This window comes from Nicotiana tabacum, chromosome 13, assembly GCF_000715075.1.
Source record: "Nicotiana tabacum cultivar K326 chromosome 13, ASM71507v2, whole genome shotgun sequence".
NCBI lineage: Eukaryota > Viridiplantae > Streptophyta > Magnoliopsida > Solanales > Solanaceae > Nicotiana > Nicotiana tabacum.
Genome location: NC_134092.1, coordinates 8,224,926 through 8,249,441, shown reverse-complemented (window position 1 = coordinate 8,249,441; position 24,516 = coordinate 8,224,926). Strand labels below are relative to the sequence as shown.

At 34.8% G+C, this 24,516-nt stretch overlaps 2 protein-coding genes across 2 annotated transcripts; both read right to left on the bottom strand.

Annotated features, from left to right (window-relative positions):
* Positions 1-1,404: 1,404 nt before the first annotated feature.
* Positions 1,405-3,720, bottom strand: LOC107792287 (desiccation-related protein PCC13-62-like). Its single transcript, XM_016614485.2, has 3 exons — positions 3,259-3,720; positions 2,624-2,849; positions 1,405-1,904 (listed from the first exon to the last, which is right to left on the bottom strand). The coding sequence occupies exons 1-3, from the start codon at positions 3,558-3,560 to the stop codon at positions 1,506-1,508; spliced, it is 927 nt and encodes a 308-aa protein (XP_016469971.1). The 5' UTR covers positions 3,561-3,720; the 3' UTR covers positions 1,405-1,505.
* A 10,421-nt stretch (positions 3,721-14,141) lies between these two features.
* On the bottom strand, positions 14,142-16,735 carry LOC107792289 (isoleucine N-monooxygenase 2). Its single transcript, XM_016614487.2, has 2 exons — positions 15,717-16,735; positions 14,142-14,917 (listed from the first exon to the last, which is right to left on the bottom strand). Exons 1-2 carry the CDS (start codon positions 16,713-16,715, stop codon positions 14,285-14,287), a joined length of 1,632 nt encoding a protein of 543 aa, XP_016469973.2. The 5' UTR covers positions 16,716-16,735; the 3' UTR covers positions 14,142-14,284.
* Positions 16,736-24,516: the final 7,781 nt, after the last annotated feature.

Sequence of the window (24,516 nt, the reverse complement as noted above, 5' to 3'; positions counted from 1 at the left end):
CTTTTTATATCTAGATTTTTCAATAACAATTTGATATTTATTGATAAAAATTACTTTTTGTGGCATTGATCTTTTAGGACAACTCATGGTTATTAAGAGACCATGAATACGATCGCTAAATTACAAAATTATTTTAAATAGGGACGTCATCTCTAAACATAATCTAGGACCAGTTAAAGGTTGGTCGCGGAAATGGTTTAACGATTGGAATGACGATCAAATTTTCTGCCCATCTCTAAAAGATAATTTAGGACCAGTTACAGTTGGTCGCTAAAAAGGTTTAACGATGGGAATATATATATATTTCATCGTCTATTAGGGACGAGAAATGTAGTCTCTAAAAATTATTCACGACCAGGTTTTTTGTCCGTCTCTAAAAGATAATTTAGGACCAGTTACAGTTGGTCGCTACAAAGATTTAACGACAGGAATATATATTTTTTTCATCATCTATTAGGGACGAGAAATGTAGTCTCTAAAAGTATTTCACGACCAGATTTTTTGTCCGTCTCTAAAGTGATTTAACGACCAGGTATTAAGACACGTCGTTATTGACATTTAGCGGCGGAGGCTATTACGACCAGCCATTTCCCTTCGTAATTTACCCTTTTAGGACCGGATTTCAACTTTTAGGGACCAAATTTCCTTTCCTTAAAGGCCGTTTTTGTTAAGAGATATTCAAAGCAATGCGTTATAATATATATATATATATATATATATATATATATATATATATATATATATATATATATATATATATATATGTATGTTAATTCTTGCTTAACTTGTCTTTGTATCAAGCAACCTGCAAGCGCTAGTCACGTTTGCTGATTTTGTCATGTTCCAGTCAATAAATTCATAGGTAAAAAAACGCTATACTCATTTTCTTCTAACATGACATCTTGCCATTTTCCATATTAGTAGTATTATTTATATTATTATCATTCTCGTATTTAGATAGCTTTCGATTTTTATTACTGTCTGTTGTTTTCCTTGTGTCGATTTTCTTATTGCGTTTTGTTATTTTGTTATTGTTACTGTTTTTATCTTTGTTATTTTCAACATAGCTTCTTGATCACTACTGACTTTCTTTTTCAAACCTGCTGAAAATTGTTTTTCTTGAGTTTAGGGTCTATCAGAAATAACCTCTCTACCTCCATAAGGCAGGGGTAAGGTTTGCGTATATATTACTATTCACAGACCCTACATGTGAAAATATACCAGATATGTTGTTAATTATTTTTGTTGTCGATGACATCTTCCCATTTCAAATTTGAAAACTTATCGTTAATATCATCTGACATAAGATGAAATCTAATGAAGCAACGTGAACATACACATGATTCCTCGTAAAATTCAGAAAATAATAAGCACAAATGTCCAATAAGCTCATCTTTCCAAAAAAAATACATTTTTATTCATGTATAATTTCTCTTTTAGTGCGAAGCTTTCGCTCACTTTTATTATGCATGTAGGAATCAAAAATTTCTTTAATTTCCTAAAGTTTAATTCCCTCCAAGTCCAAGATAGGATTTTGCTATTCGGCCATCTGCTCCTTTTGGGTAAAATCCACCTGGTTTATTCTCATTTCCACTTCCGTACACTATTCGCAGTATTTCCTCTGGTATTCTGCCATAGAAAAGCGAGTATTTATTTCCTGCTAATATATTTCCTGCTAATATATTTCCTCGTATTTTCCCTTCAGCACCTACTGCTGGATTCACTTTGAGTCCTTCATCTTTCAATCCACGGCGTCCCAATTTGTTTCTCAGCTCTGATATCCGGTTTGTGAACTCTGCTACTGCTATCCCGTAGGGTTCCACGTTCTCTCTTCCTCGCTCGTAAAGCAATGTTCTCAGAACTACGTCTTGACCTGATTCTACTCCCAGTAGCCCTGCTAGTAGCTGCAAATTTTGGTTTTGTATTAGAAGTATTACAGTTCATCAATTTGAATGTAATGAAAATACTCCATCCATTTTGTTTTATAAGATGAAATTTGATTGGACATGAAGTTTAAGATAGTTTCTATTACAACGATATTGTTCATGTTAATTTGGTGCATTTCGATTATTCTATCATATACTTGTTGTTTTTCACCAGCATAGGTACCGAATGATTTTGTCTACAAAACTTATGAAGATGGAAAGTTTAAGATATGAAATTAAATAGTGAATATATTTATGATAATGAGACGACTATTATAATAAGAGTTTAACTTCTATCCATGACGATGTAAAGAATTTTAATATTTAAAACTGAGTCGTCTAAATGATAATTACAACAATTGTCCATAAAAAAACCAGATCAGTAACCAAGAAAATAAGGTAGATTACCTATTACAATAATTATAACTAATTGATAGTATAAACATTCTTTACATGACATTGCCCGCGTATATAAGTTAAGTTATTAAACTAATGATTGAATAATTAGGTTTTAAAAAGACAAGGACATTGCAAGTAGCTTAAATTTAAATTCTTGAAACTTGTATAGATTTAAAATGATGGTTAAATGTTTTGCAACTTTCAAAAATTGAAATAATGCATGCCATGTAAATTGGAAGAAAGATAGCAGTATTATGATCTTGAAAGATGTAGTTTAGAGAGTAATTTAAATTGATTACCCTTTTGGCTGTAGGGCTGTGGAGTTTAGGATTGGCTCCAACATATCCAGTGAGTCCAATATAAGGAATAACATACGAAGCAAGAAGATAATTAATGTCATTAGCGCAAGGATTGAAAGGTAATTCTAGTGGATGTCCAAATGCATCGTTCATAACTGTTGCAAATGCTTCTCTGCTTAGATTTAGCAGTGGCCTTGGAAATCCTGCTACTGTATTCTTGATTGCCCTGCAATATAAATATGAAATTAAATCAATTCCTGAAGAAGATATGTAGGCGTCAGGACGCCTATGATGCTCGGACTTTTCAAAAATATCGTCAGGTGTGTGTCGAATCTTCCAAAAGTGGTGCATTTTTTAACGATTCGACATGCGCACAACAATATTTTAAAGAATTCGTGCAATATAGCTTGACAATATAATTGGTTGAATTGGATAAAGAATATTTGAAACTGAAACCGAAAAAAGTATTTTGAGATTGAAATTGTGTTTGAGTATGAATTTTACTTGAAAAAAAGTTGAATTTTTGCGAACTATTCAAATAAATTTCTCAATATTTTACTAACCTAATATGTCTTCCGTCTTATTTTATGTGATATACTTTTTTTCAAGTACGTTCCAGAAAGATAGATATATACCTAACATGACCGACTTCTTGGAATCCGAATTGAGCAATGACATCTCTAATTAGAGGGCTGAGTTTTGCAAATCTAGCCCCAATAGGTGAGGGTCCACCATCTGCAAGTTCAGGTGCAAAGCTATCCAATCCATGGCCAAAAGAACCCCACAAGAAAAATTCAGCTTCAGTATACTCTAAATTCAAAGGAAATTCTAATAAATCCACATCCGATTTTGGCAGGTTAGAACCAATAGAAGCACAACTTGAACTTAGTAGTAGCAAAAAGAGGAAAATCAATAGTGAGAAATAAGCAAATATCATGGTTACAGCTGAAAGAAAGAACGAGCTAGAAGTGGAATGAAGCTTAAGCAAAGGAAGAAAAAAGAAACTAAAGCATGAACAAATTAAAGCTGAGGTTTGGGTTTAATATCCTATTGTCTATATCTTATGAATTGGTATTCTGGTTAGTTAGGCGTTGGCAATGACACATTTTTATTTAGAGGCGGATCCAAAATTTTAATTTGATGGGTTTCATCCAAAATTTATATGATACTTTACCCAACTACATACTTTGTCTCCATCTTTCTGCCGCCGAGCATTATTTTGGTTAGTTTTCCCTATCATTTTTTCTGTATTTTTATCTCATCGATGATCTTTGCAAACTTTTTGGTGATTTTATTAACATATATAATTTTCTTAGGTTTCTGCCATTTGAAACTGCATGTATTTTTTTCCCAATTACCATATATTTTAATTCTCTTTATAGTGCTGCAACTATATCTTATTTTTTATGGAGCTGTTTATTATTTGTGTTTTTGTATGAAACGAGTTTGGTGCTTTCGCTATTATGGTAGAATGGTGATTCCTTATGAGGAAGACGGGGATGAAAATAAATCATTTTTATGAGTAAGTCTTTAAAAGTTTACTATTTAAAATAATTAAGGGTATTTTAGTAAACTTACCAGTACAATACAATACAATCAAACCAAACAATAAAGATGTTATTTAACAATAGAAAACGATACAATCTATCCAAATGTTGTATCCATCAAAACGATATAATACGGTACAATACAATACAATACATTATAAAACGATGGGTAACAATGATCCAAATAGAGTGTTAGTATATTGGCCATTTGGATTCAGGTTAATAGTCTACTTGGCCAAACTTCTAAAATCTGCTTATTCTAAGAAGTGTTTTTCAAAAAAGTACTTCTGGTGAGAATCGATTTGTGTTTGGCTAATTAATTTGAAAAATACTTTTGAGCAGTAATTAGTGTTTGACCAAGCTTTTGAAAACTGCTTCTAATAGCCCGTTTGGCCAAACTGAAAAAATTAACTTATTTTGAGAAGTACTTTTTTTCATAAGTACTTTTCTGAGAAGTACTTTTAGAGAGAAACAGTTTGTGTTTGACTAATCAATTTAAAAATTACTTTTGAGAAATAATTTGTATTTGGCCAATCTTTCCAAAAAGTGCTTTTAAGTGTCAAATTACAAATAAGAACATGAATATATTTGCTTAGTAGTTCATATTATATAACTAGATAAATAATCATAAATATTTATTATCAAGACAGCAATTAAGTTTTTTCATTTTATTTAAGTAAAATATAAAAAGGAATAAATTAAAAAGTACTTTATTCTTTAAAGATGATTTAAATATATCAAGAATCATTTAACAAATGCAGTTTGATTGAAAAAAATTTCAAGTTCGATCAACAATTTTCCTTGCTGTTGACATGAAGGAGAAACCCTAAGATATTGTAAAGTTATTGCTGGAGAGAAGCGTGACTTGCTTGCTGAAGAAATGTCTAATATCCTAAATATTAGGCTTAAAGCAGTAGGGTTATTTTGGTATTTATAATATTTTACTAAGGATATTTTTGGTATGACAAAAATGCAAAACTGCTTCTGCTTCTGCTTATAGGAGAAACTACTTTTTTCTGCTTCTAGCCAAAAATACTTTTTTCTCCCTAAAAAAGTTTGGCCAAACACCTCAAGTTTTGAAAACAAAAGCACTTTTGGCCCATTGACAAGCTTGGCCAAACTGGCTATAAGTATATTTTCTCTTAAGTTCTTCTCAGAAAAGTGCTTTTGGAGAGAAGTTACATTTTTCTAATTCTCAAAAACTGCTTCTGCTTCTCCTCAAAAGCACTTTTTCCTTCTAAAAGCTTGCCAAACAACTTAATTTTGGCCAAAAAATCACTTTTGACCCAAAAAAGCTTGGCCAATCAAGCTATAAGTAGGATGCTAAGGCCTATGTCCAAAAGGAAGCCCAAGAATTAGCAGCGAAGGACATTTGTCATGTATTTATATAATTGGTGTAAATATCAGTGCGAGTAAGTTTTTACCGTGAGACTAGAATATTAGATTCACCAGTCACCAAACAAGCTAAGCTCTGATGATCGAAGCGCGATAATAGCCTACCACCGCGACTCGCCTCGGCCTTTACGTGGATGCAAAAGTAAGAAAACGTGTTCTTTCTGTTAAGTTTCAAAGTTTCAATGATGACAATTCCATCTTATGTTGGTTTGCAGGATTGCAAGATTCGAAACAAGCAAAAACGAAAAGAATGAAATGCTATCCAAAGATATGATTGCTAAATTAATGGACAAGAAAAAAGAAACTTCGTTGAAGCACATTTATTAGACCTCAATCAAAAGAGTTCAGATTGCTAATCAAGGAAGCCTTCGCCATCAAATATTTTGTATCCAAAAAATAAGCTCTCAATCAAGGTTAGTCGACTAATTTTCAATAAACCACAATTCACCACCTCTCTTGTACTTTCAATTGGTATCAGAGCAAGGCTCACAATCTTTGCTTAACAGATGGTGAGAAAAAGATCATGGGATCTAACACTGTTGTTGGTGCTCTATTTCAAGAAGGAACCTCTCAGGTTCGACCTCCTTATTTTAATGGTTAGCACTTTTCTCACTGAAAAGTGCGCATGGAAACTTACACAATGTCATATGACATCAAAGTTTGTTGTGTGATAAAAAAAGGAAATCTTTCAATCCCTCCTAAGAAGGATGCAAATGGTCAAATCATCGTATCAACTGATCCTTTAGACTTGGATGATTACACTGATGAACAAGATGCTGTCATAACTGTAAATGCCAAAGCAAAAAATCTATTATACAATGCTATCAGTGGAGAAGAGTATGAAAAGATATCAAGTTGTGAAACTGCCAAAGAAATGTGGGACAAACTAGAGGTCACTTACGAAGGAGCCAACAAAGTGAAAGAAACTAGGATTAATCTTCTTGTTCGGGAATACGAGTTATTCTAAATGAAGGATGAAGAATCAATGGAAGAGATGTTCTCCAGGTTTAACAAAATTCTTGGAGATCTAAAATCCTTTGGTAGACCTATCAAGAGTGGTGAACATGATAGAACGATTCTCAGGAGCTTACCCACCATTTGGAAACCAAAAGTTATCGCCTTGGAATGTCAATATCTGGACAACATTTTCTATGATGAACTCAGAGGTAATCTAATTGCTTTTGAGAAAACTCACTTGGATAGACAAATTCAAGAGAAGAATTAAACTGTTGCTTTTAAGGCAACTGTGGTTGAACCAGAAAATGAAGAGGAAGAAGAAGGAGGAGAACAAGACGAAAATATTGCCATGCTCTCTCAAGTTATAACAAACATGATGAGGAAAAACAGGAATAGCAGAAGAGGGAAGCTTAACTTCAGGAAAGGAAGGATAAGCAATAAAGCTGATAAAAATGATGGAAGGTGCTACGAATGTAGAAAGTTTAGCCACATTCAAGCTGATTATCCTGAACTAAAAAAGAAACTCAGTAGAAACATGCAAAAGAAGAAATCCTTCGGAGCATGGAGTGATGAAGAAGAGTCTGATCATGAGGAAATTGCTAACATATGTTTCATGGCTATGAATAAAAATAAAGATTCGGGAGAACTTGGACTAATGACAGATAGCAATAATGAGGAAGACGACTCAAGAGAACTTGGTCTCATGGCGGACGAAGGAACTAGTGAGGTACGTACTCCCTTATGCCCTAATTGTTATGAACTCCAAGAATTTGTTGATATTTCTCTTGCAGTTATAAAAAGAGTCGTGAATGAACTTAGAAGAATCAAGAGAGAAAAGAAAGACTGGGCCTTGAAACTAGAAGTATGTGAGATTGAGCGTGATATGCTACATGATGGAGTAAATGAACTTTAACTTCAATTGAATGGATTGCAAAAATCCACGAGTCACAGCTCAGTCAAATCAAATCATATTGTTCATCACAAACAGAAAATTCCTGCATGTTCCTTTTGTGGTAAAAATGACCATAATACTAACGAATACAAGAACAGTATTAGAGCAGAAAGAGGCTCTGGTAACTCTAACAGTCCATCATATTTTTATTGTGGTAAAAGAGGTCATAACTCAAATCGTTGCAGGTTCAAAGATAACCGGAGATGGGTTTGGAGACCTAAATCTTCAAATCAAACTAACACTCAATATTCTAACCATTCAGGACCCAAACAAGCTTGGGTACCTAAAAACAAGTAATTTTATTTTGCAGGAACACCACAAGAAGAATCGAAAAGGAAAATGGTATCTCGACAGTGCGTGTTCCAGACATATGACTGGTGACAAATAATTTTTCAAATCAGTCACCAAACTAGATGGAGGAACAATTACTTTTCGAGACAAATCCAAAGGAAATGTAATTGGTGTTGGAAAAGTTCCTATGAGCTCAACATGTGATGTAGATAAAGTTTACCTGGTTGATGAACTTGGCTATAATCTTCTCAGCATTAGTCAACTATGTGACAACGACTATAAGGTTCGCTTTAAGAAATATTGTTGATTTATAGAAGATGAATCAGGTTAAATCATTCTTTTAGGTAATAGAGACAGAAATGTCTATACTATCAGAAATTTAGAAAATCTTGGGGATCAAATTTGTCTTACTTCCTTGATTGATGATCCCTGGGTTTGGCATAGAAAACTTGGCCATGCCAACATGCATACTATTCAAAAACTTTCTAAACATGATCTTGTAATTGGACTTCCAAAACTAGATTTTTTAAAAGATCATATATGTGATGCATGTCAACTAGGAAAACAAACTCGTTCTTCTTTCAAAGTTAAAAACATTGTTTCCACCTCCAAACCTCGTCAATTGTTGCATATGGATTTATTTGGTCCTACTAGAACTGCTAGCATAGGTGGTAGGAAATATGCATTTGTCATTGTAGATCATTTCTCAAGATTTACCTGGGTTATGTTTCTAAGTCACAAAGATGATGCTCTAAAGAATTTTGAAGTTTTCTGTAAGAAGGTTCAACGAGAAAAGGGATACTACATCTCTACTATCAGGAGTGATCATGGAGGAGAATTTGAAAGCATAGTTTTTAAAATTTTTTGCAACGATCAAGGAATCTCTCACAACTTCCCTTCACCAAGATCACCACAGCAAAATGGAGTAGTAGAGCATAAAAATCAAACTTTACAGGACATGACAAGAACCATGATTGTGGAAAACTATCTACCTCATCATTTCTGGGCAGAAGCTGTGAGTACAACATTCCATATCATCAACAGGTGTCTGATTTGACCAATTCTGAAAAAGACTCCTTATGAGTTGTGGAATGGTAAGAAACCAAATATTAGTTATTTTCACCCTTTTGGATGCAAATGTTTTATCCACAACAATGGAAAGGATAATTTGGGTAAGTTTGATCCTAAGAGTGATGAAGGTATATTTCTTGGTTACTCTCCTTCAAGTAGAGCATATAGAGTCTACAATAAAAGAACTTTGTGCATTGAAGAATATATTCATGTTATTTTTGTTGATACTAACCCTCACCCAAGGAATGAACAAATTCCCGAAGATGAGAAAATTTCTTGTGTCCCTAAATCTATTATTGTAGGAAAGGATCATCAAAATGAGTCAGTTGTTCAACAGACTCAACCAGCTGAAGTACCCACAAAAGATCTCGAACTGCCTCAAGCAGATCAATCGACTACTGAAGAAAGAGAACCTTCCTCAAACACTCCAAATGAATGGAAAAGTGAAACGGGATATCCTCACAAATTCATTATAGGAGATCCACATGAAGGAATCACTATGAGAAGGTCACAAAAGAACAAATCTCATATAGCTCTTATTTCTCAATTTGAGCCAAAGAAAGTGGATGAAGCTCTCAAAGATACTCACTGGATAAGTTCTATGAAAGAGGAACTATATCAATTTGAAAGAAATAAAGTATGGGAATTGGTTCCAAGACCTCCAAACTCCTCTATCATTGGAACTAAGTGGGTTTTCAGAAACAAATTGAATGAATCAGGTCAAGTGGCTCGAAATAAAGCAAGACTGGTTGCTCAAGGTTACTCTCAACAAGAAGGAATCGACTACGATGAAACCTTTGCGCCTATAGCGAGACTTGAATCCATACGAATATTACTTTCTTTCGTTGCTCGCAAAAGATTCAAGCTATTTCAAATGGATGTTAAAAGTGCGTTCCTAAATGGCTACATCTCTGAAGAAGTATATGTGAAGCAACCACCTGGATTTGCAAACTTCACCTTTCCTAATCATGTATACAAGTTGACTAAAGCTTTGTACAGTCTCAAACAAGCCCCTCGTGCATGGTATGAAATGTTAAGTTCTTTTCTTCTAAATCAAGGGTTAAAAAGAGGTAATATCGATACAACTCTTTTTATTAAGCACTCCAGTTTAGGTAATCTTATTACTTAAATCTATGTAGATGATATTATTTTTGGAAGCCCTAACTCTGTTCTTTGTGAAGAATTTGCTCTTTCCATGAAAGGAGAATTTGAGATGAGTATGATGGGAGAACTGCCTTTCTTTCTTGGACTTCAAATCAAGTAGTCTACTAAGGGGATTTTCATTAGCCAAACCAAGTACACTAAGGAGCTTATCAAAAAGTTTGGCATGGAAAATGCTAAGTTAATTGGCACTCCAATGAGTCCAACTACAATGCTCGATGAAGACAACAATGGAAAAAAGGTTGATGAAACCATGTATAGAGGAATGATTGGATCTCTATTATATCTAACTGCTAGTCGACCGGATATTATGTTTAGTGTGTGCAAATGTGCAAGATTTTAGTCGGCTCCTAAGGAATCCCATCTTTCTGCTGTTAAACGAATTATTAGATACTTAATTGGTACCTCTGAGCTAGGATTGTGGTATGCTCATTCTAACAATATTTCTCTAAAAGGCTTTTCAGATGCGGATTTTGCAGGTGGAAAGATTGATAGAAAGAGAACTAGTGGGACATGTCAATTGCTAGGAAATGCCTTAGTATCTTGGCATAGCAAGAAATAAAATTGTGTTGTACTACCAATAACTGAGGCAGAATACTTAGCCGTTGCAAGCTGTTGCATACAAGTTCTATGGATTAGGCATCAACTTCTTGACTATGATTTATCTCTTACATCTACTCCTATATTATGTGATAATACCAGCATTTTCTGTTTATCAAAAAATTATGTGCATCATTCTAGAGCAAAGCATATAGAAATTAAACATCATTTTATCCGTGATCATATTGCAAAAGGTGATATTGTTTTAGAATTTATTAGTATTGATTCTCAACTTGCTGATATTTTTACAAAATCACTTTTGGAAGAAATATTTTATCTACTCCGAAAAAGGATTGGCATTGTGCTAAATTTGTAAATCAAATATTTTACCTTGTTCTAAAATATTTTATTTCCTTAATTATGTGTGGCTTTATTAATTTTGTGTGTAAGTGTAATTATTGCTTCTTCTCAGTACCGCCGATCAGTCACTTCAAAAGCATCACTTCCTTCTGAACCTGCCCTTTCCTTTAACCAAGACGTCCCTTCGTTCCTCCCAAAAGCATCCATAAACCCCTTCCATCTCCAGTACTCTCCTCATTCTTTTCAAAGCAATCCTTCACACCATGGCCAAAAGAAATCCCTCATCTTCTGCTGCAACCAGACGTAGTCGAAGATTTTAGAAACCCCTTAACATTGAAGAACTTGCGGATGTGGAGTCGTCTATTGACTCAGATTTCCTCAGAACAGACAATGAAAGCAGTGAATCTGCTGAAAATCCTCCCATTAGACAGAAAAAGGCCGGCAAAAGACCAATGGAGCAAACCCCCCAAAAGGCTGCATGCAAGAAAGGTAAAGTGGAGAACATGGAATTTGGTCCTGAGGATTAATCTTCTATGGTCCCAGTGAAAACGCAAGGATTGAGTCCTACAAGTCAAAATCTATGGCTTATGGACGCTCTGTAAGTCTCTCTCTCATGAAAAATCTTCACTGTGATGTGACTGCTATTTTCGATTTTCAGCACATTTCCTCTCTGTTTGATACTATTGGAAACTCTGTTTATGAAGAACCAGTAAGGATGTTTTATGCAAACCTCTTTGTGAATGATAAAGATAACTTGAAATCTATGGTTTTAGGCACCAGAATTGTTTTGGACTCTTATCAATTTGAAAAGATTTTCTCTGCTAAGTTTAGTGGGTTTGATGCGTTTGTACAAAATTCGTGGCCCAAAGACTTTGAAGTTTCCTTTGATGAAACAAAAACCTTTTTGTCTGATAATCCTCCTTACATTGGTCCCCAGAATCTTAAGTTTGAACATTGTGTCTTGAACCACATGATTGTTACTACTCTCCTCCCCAGAACTAGGTCCCTTAGCTCTTTGTCCACTAGAGATATTTTTGTCCTTTAATGTCTGGTTATTAATAAAAGACTTGATTGGTTTGTGTGAATTTGTCAATACATGCTTGAAAGAATCAGGAATATATCTTCTTCTGCTGCATGTTTGCCCTATGGTCTTCTCATCTCACATGTTCTCGAGGTCATGAAGGTAGATTTTGAAACCTTTACACCCAAGTACATTACCAACACTTATGATAAGACAACCTTCTCAATGATGGGGTACACCCTGGGTGATGATGGATGGGTGAAGTGCGCCAAAGTTGAAAGTATTCCAGTGCCAGTTGAAGTTCAAACTGAACAATCAGCATCTCAGTCGACAGCCTCTCAAAATCTTCAGCAAATTCAGCATTATCTAGATGAGGTAAAATTGCTACTAGTTGAGATGAAGGAACAGGTAGACAAAATCAAGGAAGTTACCTAGGAGACAGGTACAGACACTACTAAAAAATCAGGTTTTTGCGACGGACAAATTCTATAGCTAAACAAAAATATCCATCGCTAATCTCATTTAGCGACATATTAGCTACGGATTATCAAGAAATTCTTCTAGCTACGAGCGTTTTAGCGACAGATTAGAGACGACGTTCGTAGCTAATTCCAGTTTATTTTTGTAGTGAGATGTGGCTAAGCTCAGGATGGATATGGGAGCCACACGGAGGCAAGAAACCGGGGCTTTCAATTCCATGAGTGAAAAGATGGACAAACTTGTCAAAGATGTTGAAAATTCCTATGACTCATTCTGCACCAAAGTGATCAACACTCTCAAGTACTTCCTGGGAAGAAGTTAATGAGACTCTATGTGATGATGTTACAAATATTTTTTTTTTTACTTTTTGCTTATGCTTGCTTGTTGATGTTTCTTAAAATAATCTTTTGCTTGGGTCTGAACTAGCTAAGCCTCTGCTGAAGGTACTACTTTTGCTGCTCTAATCCCCGATTAGTATGTTTATTATTTCCTATATTATTTTTTCCGTGTGTTTTTCTTTCCTTTTTGATTGATGTCAAATAGGGAGAAAGTTGTAGAGAAGTAAACACCTCAGCAGGAGAAACTCAGCACATCAGGAGACAACATTTATTCAATTATTCAGGGGGAGCAACATATAAAAAGGGAAGTCTCATAGTTTATGTTTACTTTATGCTTACTCTCTCTTGATTGTCATCATCAAAAAGGGGGAGATTGTTAAGTTTCAAAATTTCAATGATGATAATTCCATCTTATGTTAGTTTACAGGATTGCAGGATTCGAAACAAGCAAAAAGGAACGAATGAGATGCTATCCAAATATATGATTTCTAAATTAATGGACAACAAAAAAGGGACTTCATTGCAACACATTTATTAGACCTCAATCAAAGGAGTTCAGATTGCTAATCAAGGAAGCCTTCGCCAGCAAATATTCTGTATCCAAAAAATAAGCTCTCAATCAAGGCTTGAATGACTCCTCAATACAAGCATATGACAAGGAAAGTCACGATCGAATCTGGGCTCTACCAAGAGCAGGATTCGAAGAGGTACCCCTTGGGTCAAATCCCTTTGATGATCTCGTGCCTCTAATTTCGATCAAGACTCAACGACCATTTTTTCTCCTATAAGAAAGCTGCTAAGATCAAATGGAAGGCTTGCGCAACTACACACATTGTCATCTAGGTCTCTCTATTTCTTAGCCTAAACACTATAATCCTTAGTTTATCAGTGTCTCAAAAGATAGGAAGAATTAGAACACAAAAGAGAGTTGTGTCAAACATTCAGAATTCATTGTTGCCATTTTTCGTTGGTGGTGAACGAGTCAAAACCATCTGTATTGTAATACTTTCAAGATCTAAAGGGAACCCTTGTGATCCAAGGGAAACTGGATGTAAGTACCACAACGGTACCGAACCAATATAAAATTGTTGTGTGTTATTTACCTTTTAATTACTGTTATCTTTCATTCTGCACTGTTTTTAGTCAACTAAAATCATTAGTAGTTTGACTAATTTTCAACCCTCTTGTACTCTCACTTTCTAAGTGTAGAAGAAGAGTTGTCATGGTAGCTATTACTGCAGCAAAATAACAATATGAAGAAATGAGTGTACTGAAAACCAACTCAATGAAGACAATTTGAATCATAGGAAAAGACACTTTTGAATAGTTTCTTTCTTTAAAAGAAAAAAAAACAAAATTGAGAAAAACGAAAAATATGAATTCTGGTCTTAAGGAGTGCCACATCACCTTTAAAATATAGATCATACTAATATTATTGATTCATCCTCTCATTAATACTGTAGCAGAAAGAAAACATCTTATATAAGTATATACACATACATGATGTGTACGTACATACTTTATTATGGTATAATTTCACATATATATTTAAGGGTACATGTCTTTAGGCAATCGTGGTTTTGCCTTAGCAAAAAATGGCATGGTACAAAGGAAAGCAGATTCCGGGTAATTATCAGTCAAGTCATTACCTGGAAAGTTCGGTGGTAAACTCCAAGTAAACCCTTGAAGAAGCCTAGCAAGTAACATAGTGGTAATTGTTGAGCCAAGTTTTACACCTGGACAACCTCGTCGTCCAATACTAAATGATAACAAACGTAACTCTGAATCAGTGAAAACTACATCATCACCTTCCTCGTTCATATGGCGCTCTGGCTTGAACTTCATGGGATCATCCCAAACTCTAGGGTTTCGGCCAAGTCCAAGACGACTTAATAACACTACACTCCCTTTTGGGATGAAGTAGTCACCAACAACAGAATCCGATAAAGACACATGAGGAGCGTTAAAAGCCGCCAATGGATGTAGTCGAAAGGACTCTTTAACACAAGCTTTGACATAATTTAGCTGTGGCAAATCGGATTCTTGAACAAATCTATTGTTCCCAATGACATTGCCAATCTCTTCTATGGCCCTTTGCATTATCTTTGGTTGGTTTAACATTTCTTTGATTGTCCATTCGACTGCATATGAGGGATTATCTAACGTAGCAAGCATGAATTCCTGTCAATATAATTGGTAACCAAGAAGGTCAAACAAAATAATCGTATTTGATTTTCTAAAAACAAACTTTATGTTTTTCTAAAATCAAATCGAAATATTTTCCAAAAACAAAAAATTCAAGTCTCGTTTCCACATAAACTAATAAAATGATGTAATCCAAACGGACAATCGATCTTCTGACTTATGTTTCAAAAATATTTTCTAAATTCTTTTGAAACTACTCCCTCGTTCCAGTTTATGTAAACATTTTTGCTTTTTAAGATTCAAACTACGTACATTTTATTGACCAACATTTTGAAAGACATTTTTTCATCATATCGACATGGGAAGATTTAAAAGTTATACTACCTTTTGTATAGTTTTTGAATATCTAAATTTTAATTTAAATATCGAGTTAATTAAATTCAATTTAGCTTCAAAGATAATTTAAATTGACTCTCGAAAAATGAAAAAGTTCACATAAACTGGAACAGAGGGAGTAAATCAAGAAAAGCCTTCGAGTAATGCTGAATTTTAATTACTTATATGGTCAAAACATATTGAAATTGGTTTTACGCAAGATTCAAGACAGATTTAGCAGTTTCTAACAAAGTCTTACTCGTCTGTTTCGATTTATATGACGTCGTTTGATTGGATACTCAGCTTGAGAAAGAAACTTGTGACTATAAAAGCTGAGAAAGAAACTTGTGACTATAAATATGTCAATGACATTTATAGCCGTAAAAGCACGTCATAAAAATGAAAATCTTAAAGTTTATCATGTTGTTCACATGGTTTAAGAGATTGGAAGTATACTCACAAGGACTTGCGCTTTAATCTCTTTAGCATTCAACATAGGATTCCCATTAGTATCTCTGAGCATGATAAGAACATCAAGGATGTCTTCTTCCACAGTTTTGTTGCCATCCTTCCAAATATGAATCCTCTGGTCAATTTCAAGATCAATGTGTTTTGTTGCTATGAGAAAGGCCTTCTTAATAATTGCCTTGTGACCATCTAAATCTAATCCACTTAACCATGGTAAGTAATCTGAGATACCAAAAGAATGAAAATATTCAAGAAGTGTAAAGATTGCATCAACTTGCTTCTCCTGATCTTCTTGTAATTCTACTAATGTTCCTCTATTTTCCATTATTCTTTTTCCAAGTAATCTCTTGCTGAAAATCATATTGTTAATAACATTTGCACAGTAGTATCTTGTCACTTTCCTCAAGTTAATAACAAGACGTTTGTTAATGCACTGATCATAAACGAATCGAAGAATATGGTCAGCTTCTTCATCTCTCTTACGACGAAGCCATTGAAAAGATGTAGCTGAGAGGACATGGGAAGAAAGGATTCTTCTCATTTTCATCCATTGATCACCCATAGGAAGAAAAAGTGAAGTCAAGTAGCCATTGCTAACGAGGTTCGCGGACATGCAAATAGGCCTCGATGAGAAAATCGAGTCTTGATTCTTTAAAAATAGGCAAGCAAGCTCAGGAGAAGTGACAGGAATGACATGAACATTACCAAGACGAATGCAACAAATTTCAGTCTCCATTTCCTCCATTAGTTTGTGTATCCACTCAAATGCTGGCTTCTTGTTTAGTACCATTTGAGGAATGCAACCAACTATTGGCCATGGTTTTGGACCTGGAGGCAATAATGGCTTATTTCTCGTAGTACTCAATAATTTGCTTGTTATCTTAAGGATTATGGAAAAGAAAATTTGCCATAGAGTAGTAATATAGCTAAAGAAAGTGGAAACCATTTGAAAAAAATAAAAAATGTGTGGCAATTTAATATTTCTGATCATGATTTTCCTTGTTATTACTGAAGGCTATGTTTCAAAGGTTGCATGCTATCTACGCTATTTATAACTAATTTGCACATTAGTATTTTTCAGCAGTAAGACTATGTTTGGATCATTGTTACCCATCGTATAATGTATTGTACTGCATTGTATCGTTTTTATGGCCAATGTTTGGATAGAATGTATCTAATTGGAAGAGCAATCAAACTACAATTCACATAAACACGCTGTAAGATAAGGAAGATTAGTACGTATTTAATTTGAAGATTAGTACTAATCTTAAGATAAGGAAGATTAATTAGCGAGTAGTAATCTTACAAAAGCAGTAAGATAAGGAAGATTGTGTAAAATTTGTGGTCATGATTTTCGTTTTCATGAGCCAATTAGTTTTTACCTTGAACCCCCCCCCCCCCCCCTAATTTTAATGTAAATTAAATGCAGAATTTTAGTTATACAACTTAGTAGAAGTTAATATTAAGGCCAAATACATGGGTAAAGATCCAGTGCAGTCTTATTCCCTCAAGGAATGTTCAATTGCCTTTTAGACGGGCTTTTGCATTTATACTCGGTTTGGGGGTCACAATTGAAAATATACCCACTTTGTAAAAATATCACTTTACGATCAATCTTCCTACCCAGTAATTTTATTCAGTCTTGAAAGTAATTTGGCGTTTCTTTGTTGATCCAGTTATATACTTTTACGCACCTAATTGTTATGTATCTTTATTAACCCATTGAGCATGCAATCCTGTTTCTTTGGCAACCACAGTACAAGTCTTACCTATTTGTTTGAATTGACCATCTATTTGAACCTTCTACCTTTCGTGAGCACTTGAATTTGTGAACTTTGTAAAGGTGAAGTGTGGGGTGGTTGATTTGGCTTTTGAGTGAAACTATTGAAATAAGGAGAAATGCGCAATGTTTTAAAAAAGTAAGAGCCACTTGAATTGAAAAAGAAAAGAAAAGAAAGTGTGTGATTGTGAAAAAAATATATTCCTTGATAGTGGTAACTCTTGATGTAATTGTGCTTAAAGAAGTAGGGAGTTAATTTATATTGATGTGAAAGTGGAATTTTGGTTTGACATAAGTGTGGGATTTTGAATAGTTAATTGTATATATTAAAGTGATTAGGGAGGTGTAGTCACTCTTATATCTAAATGTATCCTACTCATCCCGCAGCCTATATTACAACCAAATTAAGTCCTACTTGATCCTTGACTGAATGAGCTCAATTAGTAGAGTAGTACACTACGGATAAGCCTATGGTACGTCTTTTGTGGTATATGAATGCTTTTTTTAAGAATGAGTGAATTTTTTCTATATTGAGTTCCCAATTGTTCTTAAATTTCATTATGTGTGGAACTACTCTCTATTGTTGTGTGAGGACACTTGATTCATGAAGAAAAGGTAATGTCGTTGACCTCTGTGTTAGAGTAAGTGAGCGGGTTATAAAAATGCGTGGTGTTTTTGAGTCAAATCTTGAGGCTAGGATGTTATGGTATTGTGCTTAATCTGTTTTAAATATTCTTGGTGTGATGAGTTATGAGAGTTGTTTAAAAGGTCATGTCTATGTAAAGTGTAGTTTGATTACTCGAGGTCGAGCTATGGTTTAGGTGTGGGGTGTTGATGGTAGGCTATAATTATGTATTTTAGCCGCTTATTGCACTCTAATTCATCGCACTTTATTTGTGTTTAAACTTTAATTGGTAGTATTTTGTAATTATTTTTTGTTTTATGCCTTGCAGGAAGTAATCCCGAATTATAAAGATAATTTCGAGCTAATTTGAATAAGTTGAAACTTTAAAATCTGAGTAAAAGCCCAAGAAATTAAGTCGGGATCACGTTCGGGGGTTGAGTACGAAGTATGTATGTCAAAAAATGAGAAAACAAACTTACTCTAAGAAAATTATACTACAGCCCCGCGCCATGCGTAGCGGAGCACTAGTGCAAAATTCCTGCAAAGTAAAAAACATCAGCTCTATGAAGTTCTCCACTAGCACGTGGCTTGGCGAGTCGCCTCATGCGGCGCACCTATACAAATTTTACAGAGTGAATGTCTTATTTCGGCTGGAAAAAGGTGATTTCGTCTGGGACCGATCCTACTTGGTATAAGTACATGGGAAAATATTATTTTCTGGGCTTTTAACATATATTCGACCTAAGGAGGCTAAGGAGGAGGAGTTGGGAAGAACATGGGCACAAGGATTTCATCATTCCTTCCTCACTCAAGACAATAGTTTGGATTGAATTTATGTTTTCCTATACTTTAATTTTATTTGTGATGAATTGCTCCATATCTATGGAGTAGTTCCATTTAGGGTTGGATAGATTTGGTGTATTGATGATTGTTTGTAGATTATAACTCTAGTTTTAGGTATTAAATCGTTTTGGATGATTTAATTATTGCATCTATATTCACTAGTTTATGTAATCGAGAGAGGCATAACTTGTGATATCCTTGCATAATATTGTTGGTTGAGTTCTTTAATTCTTCTTAGCAATCGAGATAGGCTAGTTGAATCATTGATTAAACCTAGTTAGGAGGATAATCGAGAGAGGTTCTCCTAAAGATTAATCCACTATGCATTCTTGCATACCTTCACGTGCTTAAATTGGTTCATCTTGTGAGGTTAAGACTTAATCGAGAGAGGAGTTTTTGCTGAACGTGTGAACAAATAATTGACTCACTTAAATATTAGAAGTGAATTATCTAGAGTTAGATCCTAAACAATTATCTTGCACATATCCCATCAAAACCCTATCTTCTCTCATTGATAACCTTCTTTGCTTGTTCCTTGTTGCGATTGTCATTAGTCAATAGCTTTAGATTCTTAGTTAATTTTAGTTAAAAATCATATAAATCTCAATTGTTGATCATCTTGGATAGCAACCAAGCTAGAAACTGCCAGAATATTGTTTAAATCCAATTCTTGTGCATATGATATTATACTATACTATATTTGGTTAGCGAACAGAATTTAGGTCTGTGTTTCGAGCTCGTCAAATTTTGATGCAAGCCTACCCACTTTACGATCAATTTCAGACTTTAAAGAGTTGGTATAAATTAAAATTAAAAATAAAAAGTGAATACATATTAAATGGGGCGACCAAATAGAGCGCCAAAGCAATATTTCCTTTAGATTCGTATCGTGTGGTCCATAAATAGTTAGGTTGGGATCCATTTCAAATCTTAAACTTATCACATGAATTAAAAATGAAAAATTAGCAGCCTTTAAATTTCTTTTTTATATAAGTATCTTGGATCTATTGGCACATGATATCTCATCCCTTTAATTTGCTATAATATTTGCCTGTTAATTACTCTCCCTATATTGTTTTTGGATTTGTGGTCATATCCATTGGTATATGTAAAACGTTTCATTTGTTCTTTTAATTTGCTACAATATCTGTCGGTTGCTTGTCCTATACTTTTTTGGATTTGTTGTCATGTCCATTGGCACATGTAAAATGTTTCATTCACCCCTTTAATTTGCTGCAATATGCATGTTAATTGCTTTTGGATTTGTGGTCATGTCTTGTCACGACCCAATTTCACCTATAGGTCGTGATGACGCCTAATACTACAGCTAGTCAAGCCAACTTAATAAATTAAGCGTATATTGACAAAATTTAAAACCAAGAAAATAATAAAATACCAAATTCTACCAATGTGTGCGCCAAGACCTGGTGTCACAAGTGTATGAGCATCTAGTAGATTATACAAAACCTCAAATACTGTCTGAAATAAAAATAGACAGAATGAAAAATACAAAGAGAGACACTAGTAGCTGCAGAACGACGCAGAAAGTTGCGGCTCACCACTATGCCCATGGATAACGTAGGTATAAGACGATAGGTCCCCCACTAGTACTTGCCTCAGGTCCTGTACAAAAAGTGCAGCAAGTGTAGTATGAGTACGTAAACAACGTGTACCAAGTAAGTATCAAGTCTAATCTCGAAGTGGTAGAGACAAGATGACCGACTTTGACACTCACTATGGGTCAATAATAATAATAATTGAAATACAACTAGGATATTTAAATCAGCATGATTTACAAAATTTACAATAATTTATTTAAGCAGCGGAGATAATCAAATTCCTTCAAATGCAACAATTCTCAACATATTAATTAAATTCCTTAAATTCAAATAATTTTCAATTTATCAATTAATCTATTTACAGGAATAACAATTAATTTCATAACAAGCAGGAACAATAATTCATTAAATTTCAAGGATTCTCCAATTTATCAATTAGCTTCGCAAGCTGAAATAACTATTAAAGTATCGTGTAATTATTATTATTAAGCACGATTTCTGCTGAGGACGTACGACCCAATCTAGAGTGTCGTGTACACTGCCGAGGGACGTGCATCGAGATCCATAGATGCATCTATCCTGCCGAGGCGTTCGACCCGCTCCACAAGAAAGGAGGACATTTTCTTATGTACCTCCGGAAGGAGAGTATATTTATTATAAGATAAATTCGGGAGGAGAATAATTTCTTTTAACAATTAATTAATTTAAACAGAAAATCAAGCATATGAGATTTCCTTCCTTTAATATATTTATCTAACAATTTACAATATATTCATTTATATATCCATTATTATTAATTAAACAAAGAATACAATGTATACAAGTAATTCATGCTTTGAGTCCTAAACTACCCGGACTTTAGCATTAATAGTATTTACGCACGGACTCTCATCACCTCGTGCGTACGTAGCTCACGCAATTAGCAACATACCCCGTAGGGATTAGACAAGAGACTTACCTCGTCTCAAAGTCCACTTTTCGATTATCACATCGCGTAAAATTCTCGATTCGATGCCGAAAAATCCGAAACTATCCAAAAGTTATATAAAATAATTAATATATGTTCAATAATTCGAAATTCATCTATTAAATAAATAACCCTATCCAAAATAGTAAAATTCTGAAATTTCACCCCGGGCTCACGTGCCCGGATTCCGAAAGTTTTCAAATGGAAACGTTACCCATAATCTTAGGAACATAAATATATGATTTTTACTAAGTTCCATAACAAATTTTGTGGTTAAATCTCATTTTTGTCAAACATCTAGGTTTTCACCTAAATCTATGATTTTCACTAATTTACATGTTATAATCTACCAATAATCTATGTATGTAACTCATGTTATGTAGGAATTACTTACCTCAAAGTGCTAGGTGAAAATCCTCTTCCAAAAGCTCCAAGAATCTCCCAAGAGATGAAAGCAAAGTGAGATAAATGGCCTAAGTCGCGCATTAAATGAGCTGGGCACAGGCCTCTGATGTCGCATTTGCGACACCAGGTTCGCAAATGCGATACAACTCTCGCAAATGCGACCAAAGAGTCGCAAATGCGAACTTTGCTGGGATCGCAAATGCATCAAATGTGTCACAAATGCGAACACTGCCTAGGTCGGGATTTTTTGCAATTGCGAAGCCCTTCTCGCAAATGCGAGGTTCGCATTTGCGAACAATTTCTCGCATTTGCAAGACCTGCAACTGCTGCCAAGAAACACCAGAAAACTGATGTATTTTCATTCCTTCCTAACGTCCGAAACTCACCCGAACCCTCGGGGCTCCACACCAACTATCCACACAAGTCTAATAACCTCATACAAACTCGCTCGAGCGATCAAAATCCGGAAATAACATCAAAAACCAAGAATCGGATGCCAAAATGCATGAATTGACTTTCAAGAACTTCTAAAAAGACTTCTGCTCGTCCGATTCCTATCAAATCAACTCAGAATGACACCAAATTTTGCGTGCAAGTCTTAAATGACATAACGGAGCTATGAAAATTTTCAGAACTGGATTCCGACTCCGATATCAAAAAGTCAAGTCCCCGGTCAAACTTCCAAACTTAAATTTCTATTTTAGCCATTTCAAGCCTAATTTAACTACGGACTTCCAAATAAAATTTCGAATACGCTCCTAAGTCCAAAATCACCATACGAATCTGTTGGAATCATCAAAATTCTATTCCGGAGTCGTTTTTCTCTAAAATATTGACCGAAATCATACTTAACACTTTAAGGCCAACTTAAGGAACCAAGTGTTTCGGTTTCAACCCAAACACTTCCAAATCCCGAACCAACCATCCCCGCAAGTCATAAATCATTAAAAGCACATACGAGAAGTTTTATTTTTGAGAACGGGGTTCTAAAAGTTAAAATGACCAGTTGGGTCATTACATGTCCATTGGCACATGTCATTGTTTCATTCATCCCTTTAATTTTCTACAATATCCACATGTTATTTGCTCGCCCTATATTTTTTGTTGTCATCCCAGTAGCACATTTTCATCGTTTCATTCATTTCTTTAATTTGCTACAATGGAATGTAATAATGTACGAATCCACATGTAAACATAGACATATAATATCTATTTACATGGGCCCGAATGACCCCTGATTGAGGAATCGTACAAGACTTTTCGACCAAAGGACAAGTCTGTTCCTACTTTGTGTTCGGTGCCGGGTATGAAATCGATTCTAAGTCGGAGAATGTGGTCAAAGCGCATTTTGTGAAGTGTTCGTCGTGATTCAAATTTGGCTATTATTAATTGATTGCTCTATATTTGTCATGATCCAAAATCCCACCCGTTGTGATGGCGCCTATATCAATACTAGGCATGCCGACAATCTCAATACATCACCATATCTTTTAAGTTTGAAAACTGAATGATTAAATTTAGCGAAAGAAATCTCAAAAGTACAAATATAAATACTCCCAAAACTCGGTGTCACTGAGTACATGAGCATCTAATATGAATACAAGTCTGGAAAATACGGTCTATAATAGACTAAGACCAATACAGTAAACAAGGAGATAGGGAAGGAGAGACAAGGTCTGCGAAACACGGCAGCTACCTCTAAATCTCCAAAAAATCAACCGTGCGAGAGAATTAACACCCGCTATGTCCAGAAACATCTGGATCTGCACATGGAGTGCAGGGTGTAGTATGAGTACAACCAACTCAGCAACTAATAATAATAAGTAAGGAACTAAAGATAGTGACGAGCTACACAGTTATAGTTAATTTTCAGTAATTCCAACAAAGAATATGCATGCTTTCAAATCCAACATTTTAATCAAGTCAATTCTATACAATTCAAGTTCATATATTCCGGATATAAAATCTTTCAGAAAATTTCACAACAATGACAGATAACGACTAAATGCAACAACAAATGAAAAATAAGTACAGCATCTCAGGACAACAATCACCCACTAGGCTCCCAGCACTCAGCACTCACACTCAATAGGTACCCGCGCTCACTGTGGGTGTACAGACTCCGGAGGGGCTCCTACAGCCCAAGCGCTATAATCTGCATGGACAGCTCACGTGCTGCACAGACAACTCACAATTAGGCCCTCGGCCTTGCTCAGTCATAAATCTCTCCAGTCTCTCGGGCTCTCAATAATCATGAAATTAGTCCAAACAATAATGATATGATGCATTAATAATGAACAATAGAGACTGGTATAAAATAATCATGTAAACTGTGACTGAGTACAAAACAACAATTAAGCAGATAGTTCAACATGTACACGAATTCTGTGGGTCTCAACAGTACCAACATATAGCTTAAACATGGTTTCTAACATGGTTTATAGTCAAATTTCCACAATACATAGAAAGCACATAACTATCAACAAGTTATTCAACTTTATAGTTTTTACAGGACGGACCAAGTCACAATCCTCTCGGTGCACGCTCACACGCCCGTCACTTAGCATGTGCATCACCTCCAAAATAATCACATGACACAAAATCCGGAGTTTT

Excerpts from the sequence above, each read along its gene's own strand:
- LOC107792287 (XM_016614485.2), bottom strand. The coding sequence starts at position 3,560 with ATGATATTTGCTTATTTCTCACTATTGATTTTCCTCTTTTTGCTACTA. Across the intron at positions 2,850-3,258 it reads CAAGAAGTCGGTCATGTTAG|GGCAATCAAGAATACAGTAG; the intron begins GTATATATCTAT and ends TTTATATTGCAG. Across the intron at positions 1,905-2,623 it reads ACAGCCCTACAGCCAAAAGG|CTACTAGCAGGGCTACTGGG; the intron begins GTAATCAATTTA and ends CAAAATTTGCAG.
- LOC107792289 (XM_016614487.2), bottom strand. The coding sequence starts at position 16,715 with ATGATCAGAAATATTAAATTGCCACACATTTTTTATTTTTTTCAAATG. Across the intron at positions 14,918-15,716 it reads AGATTAAAGCGCAAGTCCTT|GAATTCATGCTTGCTACGTT; the intron begins GTGAGTATACTT and ends TTATATTGACAG.